The sequence below is a fragment of the Panthera onca genome, chromosome D4, assembly GCF_046562875.1.
Source record: "Panthera onca isolate mPanOnc1 chromosome D4, mPanOnc1 haplotype 2, whole genome shotgun sequence".
In the NCBI taxonomy this organism is placed as follows: domain Eukaryota; kingdom Metazoa; phylum Chordata; class Mammalia; order Carnivora; family Felidae; genus Panthera; species Panthera onca.
In genome coordinates, this window is record NC_138351.1 from 82030342 (window position 1) to 82042335 (window position 11994).

General features: G+C 47.3%; 1 protein-coding gene across 9 annotated transcripts in view; it reads left to right on the plus strand.

The window, feature by feature from the left end:
• MRRF (mitochondrial ribosome recycling factor) overlaps nucleotides 1-10058 on the plus strand; it is a 59779-nt gene extending 49721 nt beyond the window's left edge. For 6 of the 9 annotated variants that reach the window (XM_060608774.3, XM_078436519.2, XM_060608782.3 and 3 more), the window contains exon 7: nucleotides 1609-7190. In XM_060608774.3, coding sequence (XP_060464757.1) covers nucleotides 1609-1686 — 78 coding nt within the window. In that variant the 3' untranslated portion in view covers nucleotides 1687-7190. Of the gene's footprint in view, nucleotides 1-1608; nucleotides 7191-9685 lie in introns of those variants that run through there. The other 3 variants (XM_060608776.3, XM_060608775.3, XM_078436516.2) reach the window with 3 other exon arrangements.
• The last annotated feature ends 1936 nt before the right edge of the window (nucleotides 10059-11994 follow it).

An 11994-nucleotide genomic window follows, 5' to 3' on the forward strand; every position in this document is an offset into this window, starting at 1 on the left:
GGGGGGGGGCGGGCAGAGCATCTAAAGAGTACGTGGCTGAGTGAGGAGGGCCCAAGCGGCCGTTTGGAGCCCAGCCGCGTGCCCAGCAGCCCCTGAAGCGGTGCTTTCCCAGCTACAAACGAGCAGCTGTTGCTATGGTGAGAGCCTGGTTGTCTCCCTGCCCGGGGCCAGTTGCTCCAAATCCTTTTTAGTTTCTTCCCTTTCCACAGTGCATTTAGTTCCCAGTTCCTGGCCAAGGCCTGTGGTCTGCAAATAAAGATGTCAAACAGCTGCTGTGCCACTGAGCACACAGATCCTGGGCCCCGTGCTGCCCCCTTCAAGGCTTCCTGCCTCGGGTCCCTTTTAGACGTGGGAGGGAAGCTGCCGCACTTACTAAGTTGTTTTGTGTTTCTCGTACTTATACCCTCACCGCGAGAAATAGACAGTCTTTGCCATTTTTAATGGCTGTATGTACTCACACGCTTCCCTGTTCTATCACTTTAGATTTTCTGACTTTTCGTTATTAAAAATAAAGCCTATATATATATACATATATATATATACATATATATATATATGTATGTGTGTGTATATATATATATATATATATATATATATATATATATAAATAATATGTATTTGCATACAGAACGTTAGAAATTTTTTTCAGATTCCATTCATGTGGTAATTTCCCAGTGGAGAGATTTGGGGGGTGAAAAAATGTTACGGACATTTGCATCCACTCGAATTCTTTTCACTGATGTACGAGCTTATCCATTTTACCATAGCTTTCTGGAGTCAAATATTGTAAGTTAAAAACGACAACATCAGGGGCGCCTGGGTGGCGCAGTCGGTTAAGCCTCCGACTTCAGCCAGGTCACGATCTCGCGGTCCGTGAGTTCGAGCCCCGCGTCAGGCTCTGGGCCGATGGCTTGGAGCCTGGAGCCTGTTTCCGATTCTGTGTCTCCCTCTCTCTCTGCCCCTCCCCCGTTCATGCTCTGTCTCTCTCTGTCCCAAAAATAAATAAAAAACGTTGAAAAAAAAAAAAAAAAAAAAAAAAAAAACGACGACATCAGATTTCGTTAACTGCGATAACTGAATTATATCTTGTTTCCATTTGCATTTCTTCAGTGCCTGATGGATTTCCCAGGTTTGTTAACCAGATTTACTTCATCTTTTCTCAGGACTTCTTTTTTCTGCTTAAACTATTGGGACCTCAATTTTCTTATCAATTAATATGGGATTTAGCTAGCAGAGTGTCTGAGGTGTAGGAAATTCTAGAGGGTCCTTAAGTGACAGAGAAAGCTGGCTTCTCTGTATTCTATAATAATATTTAAGAATTTTGGGCTGTGAAATCAGACTACCCAGGATTGAATTTTGTCATTGCTACCTTCAGCTGTGTATCCTGAACAAGTGATTCACTGCCCCAGTTTCCTCATCTGTGAAATGGGGATAATAATTGTATCTATTTCATGCGCTGCTGTTAGGAATCAGCATGGTGCCTGAATAGTGTGAGGCTTTTGTCACCGTTACCGTTTCCCAGATCACTTCCTCATAGCTTTGGAATGTCTGTCCCCCTCTCCTTCGCCAGCCTCAGTTATCGGGCCGTCTCATTTTGTGTCCCTGCAGATCAGCCAAATGGCCGATGATACGGTAGCAGAGCTGGACAGGCATCTGGCAGCGAAGACCAAAGAACTCCTCGGATGAAAGCCCACCAGGGGCAGCGGTACTCCGGAGCCTGGTTTCTGGTGGAGCCCGTGGGTGGCACATTGGCACCCCTCTTCCCCGTCTACACCGAAGGCTGCCGTCTTGCAGTTGTCAGTGTTTGTGAGGCTCAGCCTTCCAGGCCTTCTGGTGGGGCACCCAGACTTGTTCCTTCTCTTCTTCCTGCTCCCTGTCCACCCCATTCTGCCCTGGCCCTCTGCCATGGGTGGCCCTCAGAGAGTATCTGTTGCTGACAGATGGCCTCTACTTCAGGCATTTGCCCTGATCGTGACATTGCCAAGCAACTAGGACTATTGGCAGGCTTAGCCCGTCTGTTTCTCATCTTGGGAGCCTCCTTTTCAATTAGTCAGGCCCTGTCCCCAACTTTGAACTCTGGGCTGGTGTGGGCCTTCACCTGTGACTGGATCCCTTCGCCAGAGGCGCGTTCTTACGTAACAATAAAATCAAAATAAATTGTAAAGAATAACAACCACAAAGGAACGGGTAGAGTCAATCCGGATTAATGTTCCCTAAGGACCTTTACGGAAAGCCACCAGAACAATACTTTTGCCTCTGAGTCATCTTCACACATGCTTTTTTCTCTGCCTCAACCGTTCCTCCGCTGCTGACCTACCTGGCCAGTCCTGTTCATCCTTCACGTCCCTGCTTGGGTACCACTTGCTCCGGGAAGTCCTCCTCATTCCCCCAACCTAGGGCTCCTATTATTGGCTCTCAGGACTGTCTACTGCTTTGAATTGAACCTTTTTGGTACTTAGTCTCTAGATCTTCATTTTCCTCAGATCTTGGCGTAATGTCTGGAACATAGTAGGCATCGAGATGTGTTGTGAATGAATTGCACAGAGTAGCCGCTCAACAAGTACTGGCTTCTTTTCCCGTCCTTCCAATCATAACACCATCATTCTGTCATTTTCCACTCTTGCCTCGCCTTTGTCCTCAGCATTTACTTGGTGATGAGATACCTTTCCCCCAGGGCCCGCCTGTTGTTGACAGACAAGTGGTTTGTTGTGGCTCATCTTTGGGTGCTGGGGTTGTTAGGTTTTTTCTCCAGTAAACAATCGATTGATTCTCCAATAATAATTAATCTTCCTTCCTTCCTTCTTTTTCCCTTTCCCTTCCCTTCCTTTCCTTTCTTGCTTTCCTTTCTCTCATTCATAATATAGCCGTCATGAGCTACATGCAGTTCTAGGCAATATGTTTAATCTTCATGGTACAATTGCAACATGTGTATTCTCTCCACTTTACAAATAGAAAAACTGAGAATGGGGACTTGAGAGTATTGGGTAACTTGCCCAAAGTAACAAGCCTAGCAAGTGATAGAAGGTTCCATTCTTCACTGTCAGTCTCATTTTACCAAGAGGGAGGAGCTCAAAAGAGGTCAAGTTTCTTGCCGGGGGTTACACAGCTAGCAAGCGGCAGAGCTGGGATTCAAACTGAGGCCTGATGTAAAGCTTGTGCTCTGCCCACGCATCCTGCAGCCTTCATAAACATTGATTGAACACACCGTGTGTCAGGTGCTGTGCTACATGCTGGGAATGCAAAAATGGGTAAGGTGTGACCTCTGTCTTTGAGGGGTGCACGGCACACTGGACTGTCTCAGGTGGAAGGTAGGAAGTCCATTCCAGTTTTGTCTGCCTTTCGAGTGGCCCCCCTTGGGCAGCAGCCAGGCCTGGCCGCACTCTTTCGAAGCAGCACCCAGCTTCCCTTGCTGTCTGACTCCTCTCATATTCTATCCCTTGCGGGAAGTCTGCTCTTCTCCCGCTGCTTGTACTAGTGGCTCACACTGTGCGCAGCCAGTGGGGGTTCAAGGTCAGAATCAGGTCAAAAATGAAAGAAGCTAACAGTCTCCTGCCCCGCTTACCTGTCCTCGGTCCAACCCCTCTCGCCAGCCCTGAGTGGCCATCACACGATCGGAAGTCAGCTGAGGGAAGAACAGGGATGGAAATAGCAATCGAGGAGCCTTTTTTGGGGTAAGCCACATGGCGGGGGCATTGCAGCAGCCTTTCGTGAGTGGCCGAAAGCCCCCACTCCTAGCAAATGTGCTTCTCAAAGATGCAGGATTTTTTAATAAACAGAGGAAATGATAAATTATGTTGTAACTCCACTCCAAAGGCATTTGGTTCTTAACAGCCAAATCCTCTGTAGTCTTTAAATAAACAAAAACTTATTTGGTGAACAGACAGGGTTGGGGGGGGGGGGAGGTTGGAAAATGAAAGATTTTCTGTACTTGGGTCCCACATGTCAACAATTTCTCTCCTGTGTGTATGTTGGCCAAAGCTGTATATCATGATAAATGAATAAAGGAAAACCTCCAGCCCAGGGCAGTCAGACGGCTCAGCAAATGGCTTTCAGCTGATTGCTCTATTTTAGCTGACATTTATCAAAGAGTTTCTCTGTTCCTCTGTGTCAGGGCTGCAATGGTGGCAGGGACGAGAACGGGACTACCTGTTTGGATCCGCTGAGTAATGAGGAATGCTGGAGCAGTGCTTTCTCCCTCTCCCCTTCCTTGAGCCTCTTTCTCTCAAAAGGAAAAGCTGGGTATGGAAATCCCTTTCCTTGCCAGAAGAATTAACCACCTCCTCTGTTCAGTTAAACTGCTTCCCAAGCCCATGAAAATGACAGGCCAAAGAGAAATTGAGAACTTTTGTCCTATTTATTTATTTTTTTCTTTTTTCCGTGTGCGTGTGTGTGTGTGTGCGTGCGTGCGTGTGTGTGTGTGTGTGTGTGTGTTGGAAATTACAAAAGAAACTGGGATGTAAAAAGTTAAAAAAGAAACTTCTTGTAAGTTCCTAATCTCACTCCCCTTTGACAATTAGATGTATATCCTTCCGGATCTTTCTCTATACGTACATAATTTTTTAACTTATTTTGAGAGAGAGAGAGCGCATGCACAAGCTGGGGAGGGGCAGAGAGGGAGAGAGAGAGCATCCTAAGCAGGCTCTGTGCTGTCAGCACAGCATCCAACACAGGGCTCAATCCCCTGAACCATGAGACCATGACCTGAGCTGAAATGAAGAGTTGGACGCTTAAACAACTGAGCCACCCAGGCACCCCCATACATAATTTTTAAAAAGCAGGAAAGGGAACTATTCTGTTCAGACTCTGAAGCTTGCCTTTTTTTTTTTTTTAGACCCAGCAACACATCATGGCCATCTTTTCATAGGTGAACATAGAGATAGAGTTCACTCCTTTTTCATTGCAATGCAGTATTCCATAATACAGGTATACCTGAACTGACTTCACTGTTACCCCCATGATATTAAAAAAAAAAAAACATTTCAAATGCATTGGAGGGTGTTTCTATTTAAAGGTGATTGCGGGGGGGGTGCCTGGGTGGCTCAGTCGGTAAAGCATCCAACTTCAGCTCAGCTCATGATCTCGCAGTCTGTGAGTTCGAGCCCCACGTCGGGCTCTGTGCTGACAGCTCAGAGCCTGGAGCCTGTTTCAGATTCTGTGTCTCCCTCTCTCTCTGACCCTCCCCCGTTCATGCTCTGTCTCTCTCTGTCTCAAAAATAAATAAACGTTAAAAAAAAATTAAGATGATTTTTATTTGTTTTTTGAGGAAAAACAACCCCCATTCTAAGTTTATCTGTTTTGGTGAGTTTTACCTACCCTTCCTCAACCTCAGACTAACATTTATTGAATGCCTATTGTAGATGAGGTACCATGCTGGACACTTTACGTGTGTTACTACATTTAAACTTCTGAACAATGCTAGCTGGTGTATTATCTCTGTTTACATAGGAGAAAACTAAGGTTCAGAATGGGCATTTAATTTGTCCAAGGTCACACAGCTAGCAAGTGCCAGAGTGAAGTCTGAAACTCAGATCTGACTTTGAAGTAGGTCCTTAATCCGTGCACTTCAGTCCATAAGTCTTCACCAAACACTTAATTCGAAATTCACTCAGCACTGCTCTAGGCCCCAGAGGTGATAGAAGAGAAGCAGAAAACTCACTTTCATGAAAACAATTAGCTATTTCTAAGAAAGGCCCACGTTGAAAGCTGCACAGGACGTGGCACGTGGTAAACACTGAAGGGGTGGTAGCGCTAAGGGCGACAGTAAAGATTTATATTTACATTAATTCTACCTCACCTGTTTGGCAGAGTCCTCTAGAACTTGGAAGAGAAGCAGTGAATGAGCGGAAAGACCACCAGCAGTGAATAATGGTAATAATGACGGTCATAGTGTTGGTGGCACCAGTAACTGATACTGGCTGATACTTTTAGTTTTCTTTTTTTTTTTTATTAAAAAATTTTTTTTACATTTATTTATTTTTAAGAAACAGAGTGAGACAAAGCATGAGCGGGGGAGGGGCAGAGAGAGAAGGAGACACAGAATCCAAAGCAGACTCCAGGCTCTGAGCAAGCGGTCAGCACAGAGCCTGATGCAGGGCTCAAACCCACGAACCGTGAGACTGTGACCTGAGCCAAAGTCAGACGCTCAACCGACTGAGCCACCCAGGCGCCCCGATACTTTTAGTTTTCAAAGTGCTTCTATATCCTTTAATCCCACTGAAACCACTGAGTGAAGCTTTGCAGTTTCTTTTGCTCTAATACGTGGTCAGTTTCCGCGATGTGCATTAAAAGGAAGTGTCTCTGTTTGGGGGCTACAAAGTTTGATACGGACACAAGAAATGCAGTTCATAGATTATACTGTTTAGGTTTTCTGTATTAGTTTTTTGGCCTTTTGATGCATCTGGGACTGAAAGTCGTGTGTTTCAGTCTCCCGTTATTAGCATTTGTATTTCTTCTCGCAGTTCCCATAATTTCTGTGCTGTCTGAATGCCCAGATGGCCTCGCTCTTCTGTCATCTTCATATATCATTCATTCAGTGCTTGGGAGTCTGAGTTCTGTCTTGTCCTCTATCAGGATCACAACCCCTGTTTGCTTTTCGTTTATGTTTGCTTGCTGTGTCTTTCCTATTCCTTTATTTGTAGTCTTTCCAAATCGCTGTTTTAGATTTAGATTTCTTAGAGTTGGGTTTTGTTCTATGAAGCATTCTGAAACTGCTTTTAAAAATTATCCTCATTTTTAATTGATAAGATACCCATAACGTAAAATTTGCCCCCTTAACCATTTTTGAGTATACAGTTCAGTAGTAGCATGTACATTCACATCGTTGTGCGGTATGGAGATCTCCAGAACCCTCTTCAACTTGCAGGACTGAAGCTCTCTACCCATTAAACAACTCGCTCTCCAGCCCCTGACAACCACTGTTCTACTTTCTGTCTCTATGAATTTTACTACTCTGAGTACCTGATAAAGTGAAATCCTACAGTATTTGACCTTTTGTGTCTGGCTTATTTCACTCAGCACAATGTCCTCAAGGTTCATCCACATTGTAGCAGCTGTCAGAATTTCCTTTCTTTTTCAGGCTGAATAGTGTTCCATTGTATATATAGTAAAAACCTGGGATTGTGAGCAACCTGTTCTGTGAGTGTTCCACAAGACGAGCAAACATTTCTAATAAATTTTAACTTGATAAACGAGCGATGTCTTGTAATACGAGTAGTACGCGATGCTGAATGTCACATGAGCACAACTGAGCCAAGGGTTCTTGAAATTCGCTTTTCTCTACAAGTGCTTTGGAATATAAGCATGTTTCTGGAACAAATTATGCTTGCAGACCAAGGCTTTATATACAGTAAACCCTTGATCTACAAGCATAAAAGAAACTCCTTTTCTTTCAGTAGGGGACCTTAACTCATTCACACTTACTGATAATACTGAAATGTTCAGTAGAACCCTACACTTACCCTTTGTTTGCATGCAGTATTAACACTGGGTGATTTGGTGTCTAAACCCTTGGCAGATTAGGGTCTGGGTGTTAGGTTGGGGAGAAGGGTTGCTTCTGCAGAGAGGAGGCTCACTGCTTGTCAAATGAACAAATAAATGACGATCCCTGTCTCCTATATTCTTTGTTCTGGTCTTTGTTTTAATTCATCACGTGCTGTTGGGTTAACTCACCCTGAGACGTAGCCTTCATTACACCACACCTCTGCTCCACACCCGTCAACGGCGCCCTGTTGCCTGCTGAATTGTGTACAGACTTCACCCGGGCAAGCAGTAACTTCTGCCGTCTAAACCTCTGTATCTCTGCAGTTGTGATGCACCTCTCACAGCCACCCTAAGGCAACTCGTGCTTAAGCTCAGTGGAATTATTACCTTTTCTTAATTTTTGTGCCTCTTTCTTCCTCCGCCATGTCTTGTCTTAGGCTGTTTGCCTGCTATGCGCACCCTTAGGTCACTGCCCCACCCAACAGGCACATTTTGTCCAGCCTTCACAGCTCGTGGTCCCACATCCTTGCACCAACTCATTCATTTCTCTATCTTGACGTTTCTCCTGATCCCTAAATGTGTGTATGCCTGTTGACCTGCGTATGCCTCAAGCACCACACACTCAACCGGCCCCATCTGGAATATGTGTCCCCGCCAGACCCACTCACTGTCCTGTGTTGTCTCTCGGAAATGCCTTCGCTATCCCCCCATGTGCCAAGCCAAGACATTGGGAGCCACCTGTGCCTCCCTCTCCCTCACACTCTCATCCAAGAAGTCACCAAGTCCCATCAGTTCTGTCTTCAAAGTGCACATCGCCGAGTGGTGCATACCGGGAACAGAAGTGTCAAATGTTTCAGGCTGGCCTCGCCTGTGTCTCTGGCCTTCCTCAGAGGCAGAACACCACCAGCCCTAGATAAGCCTTGTGTGAATCCCTGGGAAGAAAGTTCCTTGTTCTTTTAACTCTCTGCATTCCCTGACTAGCACAGAGCTTGGCTCAGAGCAGCTGTTAAGGAAATGTTTGTCCAATTGTAATGGGCCTGCCTGGCCTTGAATACAAATGAAGTCAATTTCCATCAATAACCCAAAGTTTCTCTAATTACTCTCACCTGCTTGCTCAGACCTCCAACCTCATCTGCTGAGTCAGCCTCCAGAGTTTCTGGCCATCTAGAGGCTGCCTCCCATGGTGTCCACGGTCACTGGTGTCCACCCTGTGCCTCTCCTGCCCAGGCTCCCCCTCGCCAGCCTCTGCAGCCATCAAAGCCACTTGGAGCTTCACCTTTGCTCCTGTTGGCAGTGTGGGTGTCCGGGACCAGAGTGCCGGTTCCTGGGCTTGGGGTGCCTGAGCCAGCTAGGTGGGGTCCTCTTCAGAGGCAGGGGAAGGTCTTCCCAGTCCCAGCCCCCCCCCCCCCATGGCCCCTGCAAAGCAGCCTTGCTGGGGTTTAAAGCCCTCAGGCCTCCCACCACTGTGGCTCCTTCTCAGGCCGGTAGAACCCCTGACGTGTGGCTCACAGCTGGTGGCTGGGTGCACGTGCCTTCTCTCCCTAACAGGTTCTAGCCTCAGCCCATGTTGCCCCCTCTTTGCAATAAGAATAATAGTGGCTAACAAGTCCTGAGCCTCTGCTATGTGTGAGGCGACCCTAGAAGGCTAGTTATTTTTTTGCTCATTTTACAAATGAGGAAAGCGAAGCACAGAGGAGGTGAAATTGTTCAGAGGCCCCCAAGACCAAAGGAAGGCATGAAGTGCAGGGGGCCTGGTGTCTGACCCCCAGCCGGGCAGCTTCAGTAACTTATTTCAGGGAAGAGACCAGAGGGGCTAGAGTGGCCAACGAGTCCTGTCCCAGCTTTCCCCTTTGTGCCCGTGGTAAGGGTGTCTCCACTTCCCCAGGGGGCGCAGGGAGGGGCTTGCTCAAGCAAGATCCGTGGTTTCCAACGGGGCTGGGCCCCCAAAATATCTTCACCCATTTGAGGCAGAATAAGTAAAATAAAGGCAATGTTGCAAATGTTTACGTAAAATTAATTCCTTTGGACTATTGCATATTGTTAGATCTTGCTCTTCCTACTGCTGCTTTCGGTGTTAAAATGTTCTATTATGGAAGGATAAGAAGTTGGTGAGTCTTTAAAAAAAAAATTCCCATTTAGAAAGAATAACAGTCACCTTCTGCTGATACCCTCCATTTTTTTTTTATTATTATTTTTAACTTTACAGATGCATGAATCCCAAAGTCTGGTAGCTGTGGGACCTCACGCCTACTGCCAGCACTGACCTCCTGAGGCTGTCATCCAAGGGAAGCTGGAGCTGTAACCAGGGAGTGAGGCAACAGAGGGAAGCGGTTTGACCTGTGTGGGTGTCAGGGACCCAGTGGGTGAGCAAGCGATGGGGCAGGGGTTAGAAACAGGACAATAGTCAATCAGGAGGGTTCAGAGACCCACAAGGAGGAGGGACGGATAGGGAGAGGTGAGTCAGAGAGAGGAGAGGGAGACAGAGACAGAGGCAATGAAGAGACAGAGACACGACATGAAGGCCAGAGGGAGGGAGAAAGAGGCAGAATCAGAGAGACAAAGACACACACACACACACACACACACACACACGCACGCATGTGCGCACACACGTGCACATACACGTACAGGCAGAGTCCGCAGGTAGTGACAGAGAGATGGAGATAGTCAGAAAGAAACAGAGAGTGAGAGTGAGACTGTCATCCCAAAGAGATATTCTGAGACACCTAGAAGGAGAGACACTGAGATAGAGACAGAGACACAGAGGGAGATAAATACACGCGAAGAGAGAATACGACAGAAATCCAGGGGGAGAAACACAGAGGCAGTTAAGACAGGAAGAAAGGAAGGAAAGAGAGAAAAGAAAGAGAAAGAACAGAACAGAAAACCAGGAGGAGACACATGTAGCCAGAGCTGGAGACTGAGTGAGGCAGAGGGAGGCGTGGGGGGAGAGCGAGCTATTGAGCTGGTGGCCGCACAGCCCCCGACGGCCGGCCAGCCCCGTGTGTGCAGGGTGTGGGTGGAGGAAGAGACTGCACCAGCCCGGGCCAGGGCTGCAGGGACCAGATAAGGACGCCTGCCAAAGGAAAGCGGGGAAGGAAAGACGTTTACAAATCCCCCCCGGGGGGAGAAAGCCAGGGAGGCTGCCCCAGGCCTAGAGAACAATGGGTACTTGACTTCAGTGGGTCATTAATGAGACAATTAATGGAAAGAGTAACAGAGGCCTCCCCAGGGAGGACTCAGAGGGTGGATGAGTGGAATTATTGTGGAGGGCGGTCCTAAGGTCGGGGTGGGGGGGGGTGGGGGGGTCTGTCCCCACACTCCCAGATGTCCAGCATGCCAGCGGCAGATTCCTGGTCTGGGGCTTGGGGCCTCCCTCAGCTCTCCACGCATGCCCTGTGCTCCCTCCACCCTGGACCCTTGCCAGCCCCCCCTTTCCTATTCCCGTGCCTTTGCTGCTGCCGCTTCCTCTACCTGGAATGTCATCCCTTGATTATCTCCATCTATGGAAACCCTGCCCACTCCAGGGGTAAATAAGCGTGGCACATCCATAGATGCCCTGCTGAGGCAGAGCCACATGTTTGAATAAGAAGAGAGCCCCAGAAACATAATGGGCCGTGGAAAAAGCAGGCAGAGTCAGAGATATGGTGTGACGCCCCTTACGTAAACTAGGAGGACACAAAATAATTTTTAAAAATTATTCCTGATTCCATTTTGCATTATACATTCACTTTTTAAAGGGAGGGTTGTGAAGAGATTCTTAACCAAATTCATAATGGTGATTGCCACTGGGGATTGGGGGAAAAGCTTAAAGGTACCCGAAAGACATCTCGTATATGTGGATAGAAATGAAAACTTGACCAAGTGTTAAAGTTTGGGGTTGTGAAAATAGGAGTGGTTGTTCCTTTGTTCTCTGGTTTTGTTTTAAAATTTTTTTCCAGAGAGAGACATCTTAGCTCTCCCCTAGACCCAGCTGAAGGCCATTCCTGCAGGAAGCCTTCCAGGAATCCATCCACCAATCAGATGTGGTCTCCCTTTTCCCCCCTGGCATCAGTCTCTGAAGGCTCAAAGCGCTTTCCTTCTTGTGTTTCCCTTTGTGATGTTCATAGACTGTCTTCCCCACTGGACAGGAGCCCCTGGAGGACAGGGGCTTCCAGCACCAGGCCGGCACAGAGCCAGTGCCCAGGGGTGTCTGTGAGACTGAACCTAGCTCTCCCATCCACCACTGTGGGAGGCAAACCACCAAGGCTCTGATGACATCTTAGATCCAATACCCACAAATCAATTTTGGGGAGAGAGGGGTGGGCTCCTGAAATTCAAAGCATTCCTTCTAGAATGGGGATCTAGGGAGGGGGCAGCTGCTACCCAGAAATGTTTAGGAGGTCTTGTTTGCTGTGACCAGAAAATAACCTGGTCCTAGTTAACTAGTGTCTGTAGCACCATGGCTAAGAAAACCCAACGTAGTCCCAGCTAGTTCCCCCTCCCTAGTGAGGTAGAGAGGCATTTAGCTCCTCC